The 21,836-nt window shown below is 46.5% G+C and overlaps 1 protein-coding gene across 5 annotated transcripts; it reads right to left on the bottom strand.

Moving 5' to 3' along the window:
* Positions 1 to 95: 95 nt before the first annotated feature.
* Positions 96 to 20,165, bottom strand: LOC111838933 (rho-related BTB domain-containing protein 2). 5 transcript variants are annotated; one of them, XM_072704587.1, is made up of 10 exons: positions 19,843 to 20,165; positions 13,387 to 13,588; positions 11,704 to 11,807; positions 11,430 to 11,615; positions 9,071 to 10,044; positions 8,768 to 8,886; positions 8,312 to 8,462; positions 5,470 to 5,558; positions 4,286 to 4,391; positions 96 to 4,148 (listed from the first exon to the last, which is right to left on the bottom strand). In XM_072704587.1, the coding sequence occupies exons 1-10, from the start codon at positions 19,863 to 19,865 to the stop codon at positions 3,946 to 3,948; spliced, it is 2,157 nt and encodes a 718-aa protein (XP_072560688.1). In that variant the 5' UTR covers positions 19,866 to 20,165; the 3' UTR covers positions 96 to 3,945. The 5 variants fall into 5 exon arrangements, with proteins under 5 accessions (XP_072560688.1, XP_023658190.1, XP_072560690.1 ...); XM_023802422.2 differs by lacking the exon at positions 19,843 to 20,165 and adding an exon at positions 17,757 to 17,896; XM_072704589.1 differs by lacking the exon at positions 19,843 to 20,165 and adding an exon at positions 17,279 to 17,356.
* Positions 20,166 to 21,836: the final 1,671 nt, after the last annotated feature.

The raw sequence follows: 21,836 nt of genomic DNA, 5'->3' as shown, positions 1-21,836 counted from the left end.
TTGTATTTATCCATCCACTGTAACTTGACTATCTTTAAGTTAAACTGTAGTTCTAATCACCTCCACAAGTACGAATCAGTAATAAATCGAAACAATTCTGGTTAATTGCTTAATTTTATTTAATAAACAAACATTATTTACACAACTTCATGCTACCGATTTCCAGGTATACACATCATGACAAAAATAGTTTCCCCTACTTTGCAGAGCGGTAAAATAAATTACACAGACAAGTTCAAAGGTCAATATATGTATACTGCTGAGGAAACATTCAAGTTTTGTATTAAATCGTCAACAATACAAGGCGTTTCTGTTAAAATGAAATTACGCAATCGTGATTGTACAGCAGAGATCCCGAGTGCTGCCACAAGCTCCCTTTGGTTTGTGCTTTATTTGCAGCGGTGGTGTTAGCACCTGGACACGTGGAGAGGCGCTCCTGAACGCCTGAGTCATAAACGGAATCCATTGTTATATATTTTATTTTCATTCATCTGTTTGTTTACTTTTTTTGCACCGTAGCACCTGACATCTATAAGTAAAAGCCTGCGCATTATGGTTTAAATGTAGTCTACTAAAAAGCATTATACCGAAACAATCAGGCTTTAAGTATATACGGTATACGCGGAGTGATTCGGCGATCAGCGTAGATCTAATATCTGTGGAGCGCATATTGTTTCTGAATAGAACGAGAGCTTCCCAACCCTTTACCTGGGGGGCAGAAGCAGATTTTGCTGCTTTTTAACATGAGAATGCTAAAAAAAACACAATTAGCGAAATATAATTAGTTAAATGGAGTGCGTGCGCTCCCCGGTTAAATTAAGCTGCGTATTCAGAGGTCTGCCAGGAACACCGCTGATAACCACTCTACAATAAATATTACTCGGTTCATTGCCAGCAGATATAAAACCGAGTCTGGGTGTTGCTGGTTTCAATTTTATATCGTGCCCAATCTACACCTGAAACACAAGCTCGAGGAATTGTTTCAGGAATTATTAGGAATAACTAGCGTAACAAAGCAATTATGAACCTTACGATTTGGGTTGCTACATGGTATCTTGTTAGCCTACATAACTCTTTTTTTTTTCTTTAAAAAAATGCTCCCCCACTAAATCTATTGTAGATGGAACTCTATAGGGTGAGCTAATGTGACAGAAATTAAGCGTGAGGCCCGTAATATCAATCTGCAGGTAAAGAGGAAGTCATTACAGAGGCTACAGTATTTCTAGCAGGTCCAAAACTGAATTTCTCCCTACAGGTGTTTCCACACGCGTGCAAAACAAGTCCGCACGTGTGTCACACAGGCGCGAACGAAACGATGCATATGACGTAGGCCTACACACGTCAAACACGTTACACGTATGCAGTCAACAATGACAATCATAGAGTTACCACACATTAAGGTTAAGGCATGAGGTATTTGTTCTGACAGCAAACATCAGTGAGTAATTAACGGTTCAGTACTGGTACTGAAATAAGTCTGTTCGAACCCCAGTAAATACACGATCACCGTAGAAATGAACTGAGATTCATTTCAGATAACTGAAATCATCTTAAAACCATTTTGTTTTTCATTTATTTAAATTATACATCCGACTGTAATGCTAAGCACGTATTGAAAATATTAACAGTATTACATGAAATTGAAATGTTTTGTTTTTTGTTTGCTTATTTTTAACCGTGTTACGCCGTGATGTGAATCGTCTATCCTGACTGTTCGAATGTCATGAGAAATGCACGTGGGATGCGCTGAAATGCAGACGTATCGTCTGAATTTGGCTGCACTGCAGAGAGCTGGGTGTGCGGAGACCTTCGGCTGCACATGGACGGAAGGCACGCCGCATCTTCAGTCACAACTCACTTGCGATCACGAGATTATAATAAATTTAACCTGATCATAGCTCTTCATTACCAGTCGATTCGTTTAAAGTCACCCGCTAACTGCGTTAACAAGTCGGGCTCTGTCAAGCTCTGAAAGTACCTTATAGAAATGTTTATCATTACATTAGTTGTTAATGTTAAGCTATATTTCATCCTGGTTAAGCTAAATATTCAGTCAAATTTCATCCCTGCACATGCATCTTACTTTGATTCCTGACAGGCCAGGCAGAAACATTTCAAGTTAATAATATGTTATTAATACATATAAGCCTATATTTTTTAACTGAACAGAAAACTGAATAGATTAATCTGAAAACTGATAGATTAATCATTTCTCTGTGCAGGATGTGTAGGGATGTGTACTTCCAGTTTAGTGTGCATACACAGTGCAAGAGAGTCTGTCTTACTGGATATAAAAATAAGCCATTTATATATATACATTTTTTTTCTCCATTACAAGCACGTAAAGCTACAATTTTAAACGATCACACCGGAAAACTGGTTGCCTGCAGTTTGTCATTTCCACAGATATACTCCAACAGGCCTCTTACATAAGGGACTTGCCACAGCAACACAGCACTTCATGTTCAATGACATTTTCACTGAAAAATAAGCCATAAGAAAAGAAAATGATGGTGACACAAGTATTGTTTTTTAAATGAACAAATCACCAAGCTGTGAAACAAGGTCAAAACAGTATATTTTAGAAAAGATAAAAAAATAAGGAAACCCGAATGAGAAACACCTAACAGTGATGATAATACTGAGCAGCGCCAGGTTCTCCTCAGGGGTTTCCCCCGCCATGTCCCCCTGACCAAAAGGAGGCTGGCTTGCAGCTTTGTGATGCCTGGCGGCCATCCTCATGTCCAGCCTGCTTCTACGTTCTCTCAGAAGCATTTCCGCCACAGGCGGCTCTATGGGTGCAACAGTGAAGTGCCCCCGTCCCCCCATTCCTACCACCCCATTTCCGCCCAAGCGGTAAGCCCTGCGAGGGAACCAAAAGCAGGAAACGGATGACAAGTTTGTCCCGCAGAGAACATCCATAATCAGGTTCGAGTGCAAAAAGAAAAAGAAACTGCTCTGCGAAGAATATCTTTAAGAAAATACTCAACTGCCTCTATGCAGAAACACAGGTCTGTATTTTTCCTGTGAAATTACAAAGCTTCACTGTTCGTTACTAATGGAAGCCCTTTTCGGGGGAGGCAGCGCACACACACACACACACACGTGTCCCACTTCAGTCCTACATCATCCACAGGCCACTGCCTGGATACACTCGAAACTTGCAGACTATGACGGTTTACTATAATCACGTGACCTGCAAGCTTCCGTGGGGTCCTGCAGGAGCTGTGCTTTCAGCCAATCAGAAAAGGGCTGCCATGTGTTCAGCGTGAAGCCCAGGCACGACCCCGACTCCTGTGGACCAATAAGTTCACTCCGCATATGTATACTGCCATGGCAACTCACACTGACCTGCCATTCATGTGGAATAAAAGCAGTGGGAACGGAGACTTTTTTCTCTCTAAATCAGGTTGCTGGTTGTTTTCCTTGGCTGTATGCAGTACTGCAGCTGTCAAGCAAATGGTTTTTAAATTTAAGTTATTAGTTTCTAATGCACCACCATGCAGAACTCCCTCAGCATTGATTTAGCAGCCTTTAACAGCTCCATCTGGTGACACATGCAGGAACTGCAACAGCAACATATCATACGTGCCTGGATCTACTGCATCTTATCTAAGGGGCATAACATTTTAAAAAGCTGCTTGCTCCTAGACTGAGGTTGAAGCCTTATGTGCTCCAGTAATATCCACTTTTAAAGTGAGGTGATTAAGATTATTGAGAACCCAGGTTATTGAAGGCCCTTCCTGGGCCACTATTTCTCCTCAGAGCTGGTGAGGTCCTTCCTTGCTGTGCATAAGCACAGCCCTGTTGCAGACACTGGATGCTGGCTGCGGATAATGTAGCCCAAAAGGAATCAGTCCATCTGGCCAGCCTCGGTGCAGCTCGCAGAGCACAGTCCGGCCCAGTCGCATGAGCGAAGGGTGGTACCTCTCCAACAGCGACCGATCAGACAACTGCGGAAGAACCAGATGGGGAACTGGAGGAGGGCGAAGACGGAAGGTTCCAGAACAGCCATTTCCGCTTGCACTGCCGCTTCTGATACAAGAAGTCCTCCTTCTCCCTCTCCTTCCGCGCTCGCTGGTAATGGTCGTCCTCCTTCAGGTACCAGACGGGTGGCCAGCGATGCTTTTCGAAGTACTCTTGGTTTTCTGTAAGAGACATGGCAAGATCGCCGGAATGAGGGCCAAAACAAAAGCCTCATAAGATTTGTCGTGACCCAAGGCCTCACAGGAGAATAGCATTTAGCAGGAATGGGCCCCCGAGTCCCAGCTGGAGGTAAAGGTACCTGTGGATTTAGCTTTCATGTCCCTGGGAAACTTGCGGCACACGCTGTTGTAGTTGGTGCAGATGTGGTGAAGGCACCAATCAGTGAGCTGATGGGCACGGTGGAACTGCCAGAGGGAAGAGAAGGGCGACTGGTCACATGCAAACCAATGGGACGAGGGAGACGGGGATGACCAGGGGTGGGGCCAAGTCATGTGGCACCTCATTCTGCTTCTGAGTCATTACATAAGCTTTGCTTTCTCTCATCTCCAAGTTCACGGACCCCGAGCCAGATCCCCGACCCGGCCCTCAGCTGTAGCCCCTCTGTGAACCATTACCCACTTGATATGTTCACCCCCCAACCAGATCAAAGGTCACATCCACAGGACCAGCAAGAAAACAGGTGATCAGGACACATTTTGGCTTCAAGGAACATTATGTACGCACACGCGCGAGCGAGGCATTGTGTGCCATTCCCAAAACGTTGCTTAGTTACAGTACAACGTAGCTGGTATGCACAGTATTTTAGATAAGAGCCCATAGCACGGGCTGAGCGCTGATAGTGGGCGCCGAGTGAGTGTGTGGACTCACATAACCGCCACGTCGTGCCAGTTTGGCTCATTATCCAGCAACGCTGCTAGCGGTAGCCCTCAGAGAGCTTTTGGACAGGTGCAGAATCCAGGTAAAGTGGGCGAGGCCTGCGCTCGCGCGTGCGGCGGTGCGTGAGTGCACCCATTACCTGACCGGAGTCAATGGCGGGCCGAGGCCTGCGCTCGCACGTGTGTCAGGTGCCTAAGTGCAACCAATTACCTGACCGGAGTCAATGGCGGGCCGAGGCCTGCGCTCGCACGTGTGTCATGTGCCTAAGTGCAACCAATTACCTGACCGGAGTCAATGGCGGGCCGAGGCCTGCGCTCGCACGTGTGTCAGGTGCCTAAGTGCAACCATTTCCTGACTGGAGTCAATGGCGGGCCGAGGCCTGCGCTCGCACGTGCGTCGGTGCGTGAGTGCACCCATTTCCTGACCGGAGTGATTGGCGGGCCGAGGCCTGCGCTCGCACGTGCGTCGGTGCGTGAGTGCACCCATTTCCCAGGCCTGACTAATGAGGCCGCAGTTCCCAAGCAGCTGGCCGTGGGAGTATGGCTGACGTGAGCGGCCTGTCTGTTGTTTACGCATTAGCTCGCCGGGAGGAACACGATGCCACACCTGAGCCATCTCAAGGTACAGCAGCACGTCGCCGTCGATGTCAGCCCCCATCATGGCAGCCTCCATCAGAATGGTCACCGTGTACAGCTCTGAAACAACATCAATAATAACTCATTTCATATCATACACATATATATTGATATATATTTTTCTTTTTTTTACATTGGCAGAAAATAAATCGGACGGAAATAAAACTCTTACATACACACATACATAACACATATAACAAGAGCTAGTTTGGATGGATGGATTCCAATGAAACAACAATCATGAAAATCGAATTTGAAATATTCAGCGTCTTTTCAGATATACTCTTCAAAATATTCCCCTTTCGCTTTGATGACAGCATCGCAGACTCTTGCCATTCCTTAAACTGTGTGCTTCATAATCAATCAGGTTACTCAAGACCACATATTCCTCACCATTCCTGTGCTCCCCTCAGACCCTGATAGGTATCCCGGCCCAGCCTGACAGGTATCCCGGCCCAGCCTGACATGTATCCCGGCCCAGCCTGACAGGTATCCCGGTCCAGCCTGACAGGTATCCCGTTGTGTCAGCTCTGCTAAAACCCTGAGGTCTTCTGATCCACTCTCTAACTCTGAAGAGCTTGCAGGCTGAGAAGATTCAGAGCTAAAATGAGAGCTAAAGGTTCACTCCACGAAACGCCGGTCCATTTCCCAGGAGCTCCACCATAAACAGAGCCCTGGAAAGCATCTCACAATCTGGTTTTACACAATACCAATAACAGCCCGTTTCTGATAGGCTGCAGACATCTGCTAGTGGCTGACTATTGTTAACTATTATTGAGAGCAAGCCTGACAGCAGGAAGTGATTATTCAAATTATGTGCAAATTAGTTTGATTACAGCTAGAGTGTGATTCAAGCATCACGGTGTAAACAAGACATTGACTCCTTCTGTCCATGAGAACAGTAGCTCATTTATCAGCATTCAGGTGTCTCCGATCTTCCTGGAAGGGATCACTGTCAGGCTGGACAGGAGCTCTATACACCAAGGCTGTATGTACTGAACCATGAGGCAGAGCTGCAGTTACAGCATCAAGGAAAGCTGCTGGAGATGCCAAAGGTGAACAGATCAGAAGCCTACTGGGCTTCAGGAAGCATGCACTGAGCTTCCTGCTAGACCAGGGCTCTCCCAGACGAGGGTTTGTGCAGAACTCCGCTACTGTGTAAAGCAGAGGGACCGGGACAGGATGTTTGTCCAGGGATACTGATCTACATCTACTGTTCAACATACAGGTAATGGTGGCAGTGGGCAGGAAGGAGGCTGTGAACAGAGCTAGACATTGATAAAGAATGTGAACGTCAAACCTGCACTAATGTCAAGGTAACTAATTATCCACCCATCCACCTATTTTACAAATGCTTATCTGGTACAGTGTAACGGGGAACCTGAGGCCAGAATCAGGAAGTAGACGGTACAAGGCAGGGGACACCCTGGACAGGATGCCAGTCCATCACAGGGCACAGGGCAGGGGACAATCTGGACGGGTTACCTGTCCATCACAGGGCACGAGGCAGGGGGACACCCTGGACGGGATGCCAGTCCGTCACAGGGCACGGGGCAGGGGACACCCTGGACGGGATGCCAGTCCGTCACAGGGCACGGGGCAAGGGACACCCTCGACAGGATGCCAGTCCATCACAGGGCACGAGGCAGGGGACACCCTGGACGGGATGCCAGTCCGTCACAGGGCACGGGGCAAGGGACATCCTGGACGGGATGCCAGTCCATCACAGGGCACGGGGCAGGGGACACCCTCGACAGGATGCCAGTCCATCACAGGGCACGGGGCAGGGGACACCCTGGACGGGATGCCAGTCCATCACAGGGCACGGGGCAGGGGGACACCCTGGACGGGATGCCAGTCCGTCACAGGGCACGGGGCAGGGGACACCCTGGACGGGATGCCAGTCCATCACAGGGCACGGGGCAGGGGGACACCCTGGACGGGATGCCAGTCCATCACAGGGCACGGGGCAAGGGACACCCTGGACGGGTTACCTGTCCATCACAGGGCACGGGGCAGGGGACACCCTGGACGGGATGCCAGTCCATCACAGGGCACGAGGCAGGGGACACCCTGGACGGGATGCCAGTCCTTCATGCACACGCTCGCGCACACACAAACACACACACACTACAGTACCCATCAAAATTCTGGATACACCTGCTATTATTGCATTTGTCTCTATTTTCGCTCTTTTATTCACCTTACAGTAAAAGGCCTCGAGGCAATGAAGTACTATATATCGAATATTGCTAGGACCAAGAGAAGTGTTCAACATCTCAGAATTTTATCATATTTCAACTCTTCAAAATATCCCCCTTTCGCTTTGATGACAGCATCGCAGACTCTTGCCATTCCTTCAACCAGCTTCCACATGTAACCACCTGGAACGCTTCTCCAACATCCTGAAGGAGTTTCCACTGATTCTGGGCACAGATTGGCTACCTTGCTCTTACTCTTCGATCAAACTCATCCCAAACCAGCTGAATAGGGTTTAGGTCGGGGGATTGTGGGGGCCAGGTCATCTGTCACAGCGCTCCATCTCTTTCCTTATTCATAAGATAACACAGTACTTACATAACCTCAAGGTCTGCTTAGGGTCACTATCTTGTTGAAAAACAAATGATTTTCAGTAGGTGTGTCCAGACTTTGACTGGTACTGAACGTGTCTTTGAATTGTATAAATAGGGGAAAAAACCATCAGCTGATAAACAAAATGTACATTGAATCACACCAGTGTGCTTCATAATCAATCAGGTCACAATTGTCTGGCTTACACTGTAGGACGTGAAGAAGTGAGAACATGGGGCTACCTGTAAGAGCCACAAGGTGAGGGAGGCAGAGGCGGTTGGCTAGAATGATGAGCTCCATGGCGTCGAGGTCTGGCCGAGAGCAGAAGCGCCCAGTGTATAGGTACTGCATCACTGCACGCATGCAGCTGCGTGTGGTGTTGGGGAAAAGCACCTGAAGTAAACCACACAAACCACTGCTTTTACTTTGAGTCTCACATACTCCAGATTTAAATATGCATGAATTATCCTCCTCACCACCATTATTTTCTTCAACATAAGTCATAAGCAGTCATAAATCGCCAGAGTTGGGTAATTCAGGTCCAGAGAGTAAAAGTCCAGACCAGGATTTAGTTTCAACCAACCAGTTGAGTACTCTGTGAGTGTGACTCTTTATGCTCAACAAGTTGGTTGAAACAAAATCCCGGTCTGGACTTTTACTCTCTGGACCTGAATTACCCGACTCTGATAATTTCCCACCTCCTTGGTGCAGCTCTCCACAAAGGGCCCCCCAAACATGGCTGCCATCCAGTCACAGCTGGAAATGAGCAGTGGCTTGTGGGCCGGGATGGTACCATCGTCCACTTTGAACATCACATCTGAAACACAGAGGGATGCCACTTAATGGAACCGCAACCAAGACTCGACAGGGTGACTGCCAAAAGAAAAAGACACCGTAATTCCATATAGAGAAGATCGACCTTCCAATTTTAGGGCTGCTGGGCTCTATGGCCCAGGCAACAAGGTCTTCTGCACAGAGCGAGTCACCTGCGTTGGCGTTACCTGAGAAGGTGCCCTTGGCCAGGCATTCCTTCACCCTGTTGGTGCGGCGCACATGGAAGGCTTTGGTGATCTCCTGGTTCATGAAGGCCTCATTGTTGAGGATGTTGGCGACCATCATGCGCAGGTCGAACACCTCGAGCAGCTCGGCGATGTGCGCGATGTGCATGAGCTCCTTCTCGTGCACGTCCAGCTCACCCGTGTAGAGGTATCGCAAAACTGCCCGGAAGGGGCCCAGCAGCACTGAGGAATCCAAGTGCACCACCGTCATGAGCCGCGGCGCGTAGGTAACTGGGTCGTCCACCAGGTCCTCCTGGATGCTCACGAACGCCCGGCTCCAGGTGGACAGCAGGCGACCCCTGAGGCACACTTCCGAATCGCCCCCTTTCAGCGCACCGTCGCTGGTGCAACCCCGGGGCCCGGCCCGGGTGCCCTCCTCACCGCTGTCCCGCACGTCGAAGCTGGCAGCCCGCACCGGGGGTTCCCGGCAGTGGAGGGATGGGCCCCGAGGCAGCACCTCCTTCTTCTCCTCATGTTCCTCCTCCTGTGCCTCTGCACTCAGGTCCATGAGGAAGAGGTCGTAGAATTTGGATGAGGCGGTGGCCAGGTAGATCTTGTGGGCGAAGATGCGATGCTGCTCCTGCAGGACCAGGATGACATCGGCGCACAGTGGGTCCTCCAGCAGCCGGCCGGGGTGCTCCTCAGCGGTGGACGGTGCAGGGGGAACAGTGATTATAGGGGGCGGGGGCTTGGGAGGCAGGAAGGGTGCCTGCAGCAGAGGCCGCTGGACGTTACGGAGGTGCGACTTCCAGAACTGCAGGTGGCGCCGTGAGATGAGAGCAGCACGGATCGCGTTGTCAAAGACGTCCTTCACCCCGAACTGCGCCACGACGCTGGTCTCGTAGTACGGCACGCCCAGCTCCTTCGCCACCTCACGGCCTTTCTCCGGTGCCAGGATCTCATGGGACTTAATGGGTCTGCAGAATCAGATGGTTAAAAAACGACTGAAAAACCACTGACTTATGCCATGATAACACGGCAAAATGTGACACTGTGAAATTTTAAATGGTCGACAATATTTACATATTACTCATCTATCATTAGTTGCCATCATCATGTCATTCAATGTTACAACTTTAAAACTAAAGTTATTTATAGTACAGTTGAACTGTGTACATCAACAAAATTGCACTTGTACGTTAAGTAGTACGTATTGTCTTGTCTTAACTGTGTCTGTACCTACTGTATTTATGTGAGAACTGACAACCAGAAACAAATTCCCTGTATGTCTGAACATACTTGGCCAGATTCTGAATCTGATTATTACTGTGAATCAGAAACAAAGAAATCCATAATAATACTGCATTTCACAATTTATGCATAAAGAATACATACATTTCTCAGCCTTCATGAACTCTGGATATCAGCCATACTCAGTATAAACAACTTTTCTTTCTACTGTTTAAAGTATCTTTACCTACATCAGGGGAAATTCAGCCAGAAGGCTGCGAGGCAGCTAACGGGGGCAACAGAGGCATATCAGAATTGAAAATGTCAGTATTTTCATCCAATTTATGATACACACAAGAGATTAGAGCCTGACCAATAATAAACTGGCACGCCGATATTATCAACCAATATGAGCTAACTGCAGATAAATCCGTATCAGCAGATACTGTAAATGACAAAAAGAACCAGAGAGATGGAAGACCTTCAATCATGATATGACTGTTGTCGTTGCGTAGTTTGTCCACCAGGGGGACACACTGTAACTCCCATCAGCAACACAAGTACTTGTAACATACCCTTATTTATCAAAACTTTAATATATTTTGCTGTACTTTTATTCAAAAATAAAACAAGTTTGTTTTTAATCTGCATTATGTTGTTATCTTGGTGAGGACTTCTAAATAACTACACATAACAAACATTAAGGAAAATCTTTATGCTGTGTGTTTCTGGGGGAAAAAATGAATATTGCCCTATATATTGTTATCACATTTTTAAATGCTCAAATATAGAAAATCCTGTATTGGTCAGGCTCTAGATGTAATCATATATTATTGGGAGGGGGATTCTAGCTCAGGGGGCTGTACTACGAAACGGGGTTACTGGCTTATCGGGGTGACTTGTCGGATTTAAGGTAGTCTGGGCAAAATGTAAGTGAACGAATATGAAGTCCATTTAAACTGTGGTACCTTAAATCCGACAAGTAACCCCGCTTTGTAGTACAGGCCACTGGACTGGTCACCTGGGGAAAGTTGAATACCCCAGACCCAAGCGACCCTGGGACGACCACCAGATGAGTACGACTATAAGGCATGATAACGTGAGTCTGAAGTGGGAGGTGCTGGCAGCCCACCTGGCTAGGGGGCGCCGTGCTCTGTTTACGGCCTCAAGGTCAGCATAGCGCAGGTCCAGCTGGCACCCGACCAGAATGACGGGAGCACGTGGGCAGAAATGCTTGATCTCTGGGTACCACATGGTCCTCACATGGTGCAGGGAGTTGGGGTTGGCGATGGAGAAGCAGAGCACCACCACGTCCGACCTGAAGAGGGCAGAAGAGCCGCGTCTAAGCCATGGTCTCTGGTGGGGGTCTAACCTGCAGCGTCCCGAGACGTGCGCATCAGCCACACCTTCCGTAGGCGAAGCGCCGGTCCTTGTGGTGATCCCCGAAGGTGTCCCAGAGGCGCAGGGAAACGCTGACGTCGTCCACCACATCTCTAGAGCGCTCCAAAACCTGGAACACATTCCACCATTGAGATGTAAAGAAAGCCTCCATAACTCTGATCCTTCACTAGTACGTTACGATTACAGAGCTGGGCAGATAGAGACGCCGTTAGGCTTCACAGGCACGGAGCAGCCATGATACTAGACTGAAACACCGTGAGTGTCTCAGGGGGCTTCCTGGCTCACTTTAAGCAGCTAGAGCAGGGTTATTCAACTCCCAGTCCTCGAGGTCCGAGCACTGCTGGTTTTCCAGCCTTCCTTTACCTGTCAGTCAGGTGTGAAGTCTCTGACCAATCAGAATCAGTAATTATTAAACAACTACCTGGGAGAACTGAAAACACAGCCTGGATTTGGAATCGAGGTCCAGAGTTGAAGAACCCTGAGCTAGAGCAAGAAGACTGTGATGACAACAAACATAGCAAAACTCACCAGAATCCAGAAACCTTCATTTACAGACCTAGTTCAGGCTCACTCTGACTCATCCCATGAAACATTCCTTATTTTTAACTGCATGGATCTGTAACCCCCCCCCCCCAGATTTTTAAAGGGGCAGTACACCCAAAAATTGAAAAAGATGTGTTTTAGGGGAGCAATAGTGCTATCCATCCTTCTAGGTTGTTCTGCTGGGAGCTGCCTAGTTTTGAAGATATCAGTGGCAGAAATGTCAGGCTTCTCTCGAATATAGTGGGACTGAATGGCATTCTTTCTGTGGTGATTAAAGCACCAAAAACACAGAACTATTCCTCCTCTAGGGAACTCCCCACACCCCAATCATGTCACTGCACAGAAGATACGAGCAGGAGTACCCCCGCGATATCTCCTGCGCAGTGATGTGACTGGTGTGTGCAGTTCGGTAGAAGATAATAGCTGCTACATTAAACTGCTCGCTACAAAGTCTGCGCATTATCTTCAGTAACCGGGTCATGATTTCTGGTCAGAGACGCTGCTGTTGAATCTTATTAATGCGTTTTCTGGCACTTTAATCGCCACAGGAAGAATGTAATTCAGTCACATTATATTCCAGTGAAGACTGACATTTCTACGGCTGATATCTCCTCCCAGCAGATGGACAGAACTAATGTCCCTCTAAAACGTATCTTTTTTAGTTTTGGTGTGAATTACCCCTTTATACCTGAGAATGATTTTCCAGAAGGATGGACCTTCTCTGCGACTTACCACTCTGTTAGTTAGCAAGTATTACATGCAGTTTTTAACAATAAATATTAGAATTGAAGCCTTAGAACCTTAGATCTGTAAAACCTTAGGAGCTTATAGTCGTAAATTTAGGTGAAAATTCTGGAAAAATACCTGATACTAACAGGTTAATTTGCGTTGTGCAAATGTAATACATTTTAAATCTCTCTTGTTCTGTTATTGTAGTGTTGCTCTTTATACTGGTTGTGGCTGAGAGATGATCATTACAGTGCAGCCGGCCGTGTTTTATTATTTTAAAGTCTTACACGCAGCTGATAAGGTTTAATCGTTTGATGTCATTGCCCCCCCCCCCCCCCGTGGAGCTCCCCAGCCATCAGAGACACCGGGGAGGGAACGGCCCACGTGCCAGAAGGGCGTGGCTCAGCACAGCTCACCTCCTGGCAGACGCGGTATTGGTCGATGGCCCAGACGGTGGGCACGTGAGTGGCAAGCAGCTGGTACTGTGTGAGCGTGGCATTGCAGGCACGGGCGCAGATCAACCGCGTCTTCCCCACCGCATTGTCCCCAACCACCACGCACTTGATGGTCTCAACGTTTGGCCGCTCATAGTCCATGTCAAAATCCATCAACTGGGACCTGTGAGGGGTGGGGGGGGGGGGGGGAGGCGGGTTTACAAAACATGGTAGATCAGTGCACCCTGAAACACCCAGCACTGAATGGTTTACCTGAACTACCAGAAGAGATTAAGGAGGTTCCTGCAAACAGCACACATATCTGCGGAGGAGACCAAAGCCTGTGCTGAAGCTTCCCCAAACTGGTGCACCCCCCCCCACCATGGAGTAATTTCCATACCAGCAGGAGTTAGATGGGGGGACCTATTCTCAGCAGAAGATTCACACTCACATTTCACCATGCGCTCCCACAACATCACAAGGGCGCAACACTCATTATGCAGCATATACTGTATAAGTGTTAGGCTTTGCCGATAACTGCTTTAAACTTTCCAAAACAATTCCTGAATTTAAACGGCTCGGTGAGTGCTTCTTCCCTCCAGCTTCCAGTGCAGGGTCTTGGTGAGTCTGCATATAGCTTATCCCTGACAGCAAAGTCCATCACGGGGCGAATATTCCGATTCTCTGGCCATTTCAGACACACGGACTCACCTGAACCACTCATCTTTGCAGGACTGAAAGGGAAGTCACATGATCATGCAGACTTTAAACTCACAGAGCCAGGGGTAGGAAATGACCCCAACCTGGAGGCGTGAGGCAACAGTACCACCCACTGAGCCCCCCGATCCTCCCTGTCTATATTTTAGACTCTTTCAAATGAGAGCATAAATTAATCTTTTCCATTACATTTAGGTGCGTTCTAGTAGGTGTGTTTTTCTAAAACAAAAGCCAGTCCCTGGATCAGTGCACTCTGGAGCAACTGGGAGTGAGGGCCTTGTTCACGGGCGCAGCAGATACATCAGCAGTGACATCACACTGCCAGCATGAACCAGTGACCTTCTGACCACAGGCACAGAGCCCTACCTTGCAGGGTCACACACCAGCCTTTCTGCTTGACATCCTGTTCTACTCCTTGCAGCTTCATACCAATATTTCGAAGTAGGGCTGGGACAATTATTCGACGTAATCGCTAATCTGCTAATAACTGAAATTTACTGTCCACCTGATGACAATATTTTATTTATTAGACCTGCGGCATGGTTTTCATTTACAATACAAAGTTATTCCGCTAATAAGCTAGCTAGTTGTTTCACTGCTGGCACCGTTAAAACTATATCAGTTATAGACTGAACTCCGATATAGTTTTGTCTAATATCGCCGGTGCCAGCAGTGCCGCACTATTTCGTAAGGCATGCACTGGCCAATCATGTAGCACTTCTCTCATAAATATTAATGAGACATCTCCTACCACCCTGCAAAAAGTAAATTTGCCGCCCGCCCCGCCCCGCCCCCCACGCACGAGGCTCCGGAGCCTCTGGAGAAACACGCGGCAAAAAGGCTCGCACGCGGTCTTCCAAAGTTTGGGAATACTTCAGTCATGACACCTTTAATGCACCTCTGCTGTAGCTGACGTTAACGTTTTATAATTTCTGTTTACTTATTCTGTCATGTAAGAGTGAGACAAGTTATCGTTTATGAATACTCTTACACACTGTAGCCTAAATCTTTCCTTGCTCACTTAAGTAAGCTTAACTATACCTAGCTACCTTTGCTAGTGTTTGTTAAAAACATGTTTATCTAGTTATGAATTCATTCCATGTTTTAGCATATATTTCAACATTAAAGTCAAACTGGTGTACTGAAATAATTAAGTAAAAACTATTGCAGTGATTATTAACTTCAATCTAACATAGAAATCCTGTTGAATGTCTTAAGATTTACCTTTTTTGTTAATAATGCTCTAATGTTTAAGAAATGTTTTAATAAATTGAAATGTTAATGAGAATTTTAGGTTGTGTGCGTGGGGGAGATGGTGAATTGTTATATTAAATGACTCGAAAATAATTACTTATCAATAAATTTATCATCAGATCAATTGAAAAATTAGTTGTTAGATTAGTCAAATAAATCAAAAAAATAATCGCTAGATTAATCGTTTAAAAAATAATCGTTTGGGACAGCACTATTTCGAAGTGTGGCGTTACAGACGGACACAGCAACAGCTGACAGGGCAGCCATGAAACAGGAAACGCTGCCGTGTTGACTGTCAATAACGAAGCCTTGCACTCTTGCGTTTTACAGGAATATAATACATTACAGGACAGATTTGGCTCAAGGACTCCATGTTATGAGAAGAGCTCTCTATCTCCACGTGAGTCGTTCTCAGTCTCCCAGAAGCTGGGTGTTACTCTGGACAGCCGGGCAACAATCACAAACTACAGCACAACAGGGAACAGGAGGTTTTGCCACAGATAAAGATATCAGAATCCAGCTCTTGGCCAAAACTAAAGGCAGCTTCCCCCCTGTATCACTAACGCCCCCCTTTTGGATTGTTTTCCACCTGCTGTAACCTGGCTCCTCTACCTTTTACTGGCCGCCAGCTGCCAGGCTGGACTTCAACCACTAGGATTAGGCGAATATCACTACCACCCCCCTTCCCCATGCGCCAACCTGGACACGCTTGGTTTATTGCCTCCCCCCACTGGCTGTCGACAGTGGCCGGTATCAGGTTTAATCCGCAGGTGACGGTCCTACAACTACAAACAGCCCCAAACGGCAACATTGCCAACTTGCTGCCAGCCTTCAGAAACCATGCTTCGGTTCCAATCCGGTACCGGCTCCTGCAGCACTCGGCCACCATTTCCGAGCTGGTTTCCTCTCCTCCACAAAGTACAAAGTATAACGGCACGTAAACAGGTACAAGCAATACTACTCATCGAAGGGATTCAATGCGTCAATAAATCAACCAAACTGTGTTTATATATAGGCTATATTTGTTAAAGTACAGACAGTACATGACATTATTAAATAGCAATTTCACTGTGACAACTCAATTGCCAACATTCTTAAAGATGCGTTTCCGATACATCGACTTCGATGTTCCACTACGTTCCAAACATCAACAAGACGGAAGTTTGTCAGCGACAAGTTTGTGATTTAAAAGTATCTCAGTGTCTACAAAATACATAATATCGCTTCGACCTGTTACACAATAGCGGCAGGTTTCCCTCCAGCCTCAGTCGCTGGTAAAAAAGGAGCAAAACCGAAAGCAAAACATCCAGGCAGGAGAGGCAGACGTGCGGCTGTGGCGTCTCCCCCCTACGGTTCCCGGCTGCCCTTACGCCCTCCACAAGGACACCCACCCACCCTTCCGTACACGGAGCCGGAACGGGCTGAGGAAACATTTCCCTGATCGGCGTGTTACCTGCCGCCGTGGGTCATGTTGCAGTTTCATCCGGAAGAGAGAAGCGCCAGCAAAACAACAATAAAAAAAACACTAATATAGAGGGAGGGGAAGATCGTACTAACCAGCGCGCGCACAACTGGCGCCTGCAACCCCGTTCCGCAAGCCCCTTCTTCCTGGAACTACCCAGCTATATTCATATATGTATTTATCACATATTTAGGCCTATACATATATACTTTTATATTGCATAAATACTTTCTCCCCCCTATTCTAATTCTATGCAGCTGTCTATATCACAGCTACAGTTTTCCTACAGTTTTTATGTATAACTTGTGACTACAAACAGCTACAAATCTCTAACGTTTCTAATGTTACTTCTTTTTGAACCGATCCAAAGGACGATGGAGTGAGCATCAGAGGACCGCAAACATGCAAGGACGCAAATCAAGACACCGATCGTTCAGTCACCAGCCGAAGGAGATCCGCTGTCACGTCGGTCCAATGGGCGGCTTCGCAAACTGCTCTCATCTGCCGCCCTTTTCAACTGGGTCGGAAAACATTTCGAACGACGTGACTAAACAGCCTAATCACCGCTTTATCAACATAAGACGAACTCTCACAAGTTCTGCACGCTAGACCCACGAACATATGGAAAGGCAGGGTCGTCTTTGGATTTATAAGACAAATCTTTGTTGCCTAAAAATGTTACAGGAAAGTGAACATGCGTGCACAGTGATCTTCTCAAAAGATAAACTCGTTTAAACGTGTTTAATCTACGCGTTTAATCTACGTGACTTCAATCTAAATTTCTCATCAAGACGTGCGAATGACTCTCAAATACACGCGGTCTGTATGTTTTGACATCAAAACATACAGCACGAGCATCGTAATTGTAAATGCAATACACTAACAGGTGCACCGGACTGAACGATTCAAGTTGTGTTACCTTTTTCTCCCTTTTGGCTGAGCGCTTAACTTGACGTTTAAATAACGGGAGGAGAAGGCACGTTGCACATCTCTCGTCTGGAAAATGGTGGTTGATGATTTCGCCATCTAGGCTCCGGTTTCCTAGGAAACGGTATTTATTTCCACATCACAGCGCTCCTCCATGCTGCTCGCACTTACTCGAGCGACTGTTGGTAGTATTCCAGATGCGGGCAAAGTGATTCAGTGCTGCTGATAACGCTACTACTTGAGCGGAGGGCGGCTTTATAATCTTTAAACTCTATGTATGCGGAGAAACGTGTCCGTGGAAAGACTTGCTCGTATCTGTGATGTAGGGTACGTTTTAAATACCATGTCCGTGAGGAAAAAAATGCATGTTGATCACAATGTCCGTCAAAATTGCAACTGTGTGGACCCCGGTTATGATGTGTAAGCAGGTATTAAAAAGACTTTGTGTTTGGCATCATCGTGACCTGACTCTACGTAGATTAGAATTAGAATTATACGGTAAACCAGATTTATACAGACATAGGCCTATCTGTATATATTTAAAATGCACTTAGTCTAAAAAAAAAATCATTGCTCATCTAAATAAATTGCCTAGGTAAAGAACTGGCGAAGCCTCTAAAATCTAATGTTAGAAAGAGATGCGAGTCACTTAGGCCTACAGTTAATTCGTAAAACGTGGGAACAAAAATCAGTTGACAGAAATACAATGAAAACAACAATAATATTCCAGGTTGTAAGCCTAGAATAGGTATTCTCCGAGTGACACACACAGCCAGACGTCCGCCGCTGCTGCATGCCAGACACGCTGCAATTCATTCATAACCATCAGAAGATGGTACAAAATATAAAAATAGCGGTACTTTGACAAGCCGGGCGATGATGGCCCACAGTGCACCAGGGCAGTAACTTGCTTAATGATTGTTATTCGGACCGTGCATCCATTAGGCTGAAGCAAGCTGTTTCCAATTTCTCCTGCATGTATGCAATCGCAGAGGCCGTTCCTGGTGTGCTCTCTGCAGTTACTAGGCACTGTCATTGCAGTGTGTGATATCAGAAAGCAACGCCAGAGCAACGCTGATTCATGCACATCTAACAGGCTAATGCATCACCCCCCAGGCAAATGAACCGTTAAGTGTCTTCCTCAAGCAAACCCTTGGAAAAAATCTCACAATTCCATGCGAATTATATAGCTAACAAGGGATTTTCCTACCTGTATATAAATATAAAACAGTAGGGATACAAATAACCTACAAAGACAACATGCATCATGTTAATGGAGTTAAAGCAAAATAAAAAGGACATAGGCTACTCTTATGCCGACATGAATAAAAAGTAAGACAGAACAACACTGTTTTGAGCTTCAAGCTCGGTGCATTCATTTTATTTTCTATTCTATACACGACATAAACGCGCTCTTGTGTGACGCAAATCAGCTTTGCCCTTTGAATCGAGATAATATGCCGTACTATACCCTTGGTCTAACAGTGCACTTTCACTCGTGGATGATTCTCAAGGCCAGTGACACTTTCACAGTCATGCACTGCAGTCCAGAAAGATTCCCGTTATGGCCACCATGGCAAAGATGAGAGTACTGCCTTCCGGGATATGTCTGACGTTGTTGTGCTACCTATACATGTAATACTGCTCAGTGATGAAATCCGGTTACACCAAAACAAACAATTAATATACCAATCTGTCAAATGATTTATTTACAAATTAGTATATAAAACGAATTAATTAACATATTTAGTTGGAGCAGAGCAAAGCCAGTTTGCATATAAGTTTTAAGTTCATTTTTCGCTTTTAAGGTATCTGACGCACGGCGTCATTGCTAACTGTTTTGCGACGCCGATGAAATGAATTTCATATTCCACTAAACAACATTTAAATACATGTTTAACTGTTTCCTTTTTGTGAATCCAAAGTAGATGGGACCGCATCTATTGTTACGTAACCGAACATAACACCGCTACACCAAAGCGAAGCGACACAAGATCCATCGAATTCGTACTGTAGTGAAATATTCGGATCAAAACGGACCAGGTAGCGCCTTTTAATAAAACCCTGTCGTTTCTTACCGCAACCGAGTGAAGTGCTGCATTGGGATGGCCGCCGTCTAACAGCGAGAGGAGGAACCGATCGCCATCAGATGCGGTTTGCACCTGGAAACAGCCGGGTTTCAGCCTCATTTTCCCGGCAGAAAAAGCCAAGACTGCAATAGAAAGGGTCCGCGCCAGCTGTCGCAGACGTTAAGTTTGCTAAGGACTGTGGATGGGTTAAGCACAAACGCAGATTGAGTATCCTCCTATACACACGCAGCCCACACGGCGGCACCAAGCAGGAATAAGGCATCTACCGCACGTTACATATGGATACGCACAGCAGCAAACCTCACAGTTCATTATGGAGCAACGACCCTCCCAAATCTCCAGAAATCCCATTCCAAACGTAATTGCCTCCCGTAACTCCATGTTCAGGGCTTTAAATTCCCTCAAGGACTTAAGCAGATCTCTTTTTTTTGGTCAAAATCCAAAGCAAAAAATGTAATAATCTAAGATGGCAAGTATTTTAGGTGAGCACTGTTAACTCTGCTTTAAAAAGTAATGGTAATTAGCATTCACGAAGATTTGTGAGTGACCAGCCACAAATTTAAAGTCTTAAAATATTTCTTAAGTTAGATCTGCTAATAATAAAATTAGTCTGAAAACGCCAGAAACACCAGAAGTATTAAACTGATTGAGTATGGATGGTGTCCTTTATTATTTAATGAGTGACAAAATGAAAGTCCAGGGGAGAGATTCAAAGCCGATTGCTACGCATCATACATCAGAAGGACATCATACATTGGCAGCAGTCTATTACCTTAGATGAATAATAATATTCTCCCTTTTCAAAGTAATGTATTGCAATAATATATATAAATTCTAATAATTTAGTAATATTAATGTGGTAATGATGAATGACAATAGTATGTAGAAATACATTTCTCTCTCTTCCTTTAGTTCAACAATAATAACCGGTCTAATTTCTCCTCCCATTGTTGGGGGTCACAGTACTAGCATGGTTGGCATCATGGGGGGGGGGGGGGGGGGGGTCATTTGTGGGCCATACCCAACCAGATGAGTCATTGTGCCCCCCCCCCCCCCTCCAAAAGACACCCACCAATGACACTATTTCTGACATAATTGTTTAGTTTTTTTTTTAACAGAGGCGTTTATCCTAAATCAAACAAGCCTGGTCTCACCCAGCAACGTGACTCCCCCCCCCACCAGGTCGACAACTCTCTCCATTCTCAACCCCCCCCCCGAGTACTTCTTTGGGTTAGGAGACTGCAGTAGCCGTTGAAGCCCATGCAGTGCACACCTCGCTGCCAATGGGGGCTGGGCTGTGTGGCAACGGTACAATCTGTCAGCGGGGAGAACTGGGGAGTGGCGATGCTCCTTCCAAATCCAAATCGTTACCTGGGGCCCTGAGATGGTCGGGTGCCTGTGGTTTGCTAAGTCAGCATTGCCTTAGAAGATGCCCTTAGCAGGATCGGCCCAAGGGCGTAGGAGGGAGTTAGGGGGGGGGGACAACTGAATAATTTAAATGTAAAGGTCTTTTTATTAGGTGGGGGGACAAATAATGCCAATTTAAATATTGGGGAGTACACATGCTCCCCAGTACCTACACTCCGGGATCCGCCTCCGGAAAGCTGCTCTCGTTTTCACAGATATCACATTTATGCAGTGCCCACATTTGGAGCACATCCTGGTTCTCTGATATGTTTCTCAAAATGAGAATGTTATGATACAAGGGCATGCAGACTAGAACCCAAGCCGTGGCCTTGAGGAGATTCTGAGTCAGCGTTTCCACTCGGTGCACTTTCGGGAGATCTTTGCTGGGCACTGGGCGTCCCGGTGCTTATATCTAGTTACGATATTCTTCTCATCATTTTTCTTCATGTTTCATTCCACTCTTCCTCCACAGGGATGCTGACTTCACTGCAGACGAAAACATCAAGCTACGTGTATATCTGTGCAGTTGTCTGTCGCCAGCTGATATGACCCAGTCCATTCGCCCTTTCTCGTCT

Source organism: Paramormyrops kingsleyae, chromosome 2 (assembly GCF_048594095.1).
Source record: "Paramormyrops kingsleyae isolate MSU_618 chromosome 2, PKINGS_0.4, whole genome shotgun sequence".
NCBI lineage: Eukaryota > Metazoa > Chordata > Actinopteri > Osteoglossiformes > Mormyridae > Paramormyrops > Paramormyrops kingsleyae.
The sequence above is the reverse complement of the archived record's forward strand: the minus strand, read 5'-3'. Positions and strand labels throughout refer to the sequence as shown.

Excerpts from the sequence above, each read along its gene's own strand:
- LOC111838933 (XM_023802422.2), bottom strand. The coding sequence starts at position 17,863 with ATGGCGAAATCATCAACCACCATTTTCCAGACGAGAGATGTGCAACGT. Across the intron at positions 8,887-9,070 it reads GGCCAAGGGCACCTTCTCAG|ATGTGATGTTCAAAGTGGAC; the intron begins GTAACGCCAACG and ends TCTGTGTTTCAG. Across the intron at positions 4,392-5,469 it reads TGTACCTTGAGATGGCTCAG|TTCCACCGTGCCCATCAGCT; the intron begins GTGTGGCATCGT and ends TCCCTCTGGCAG.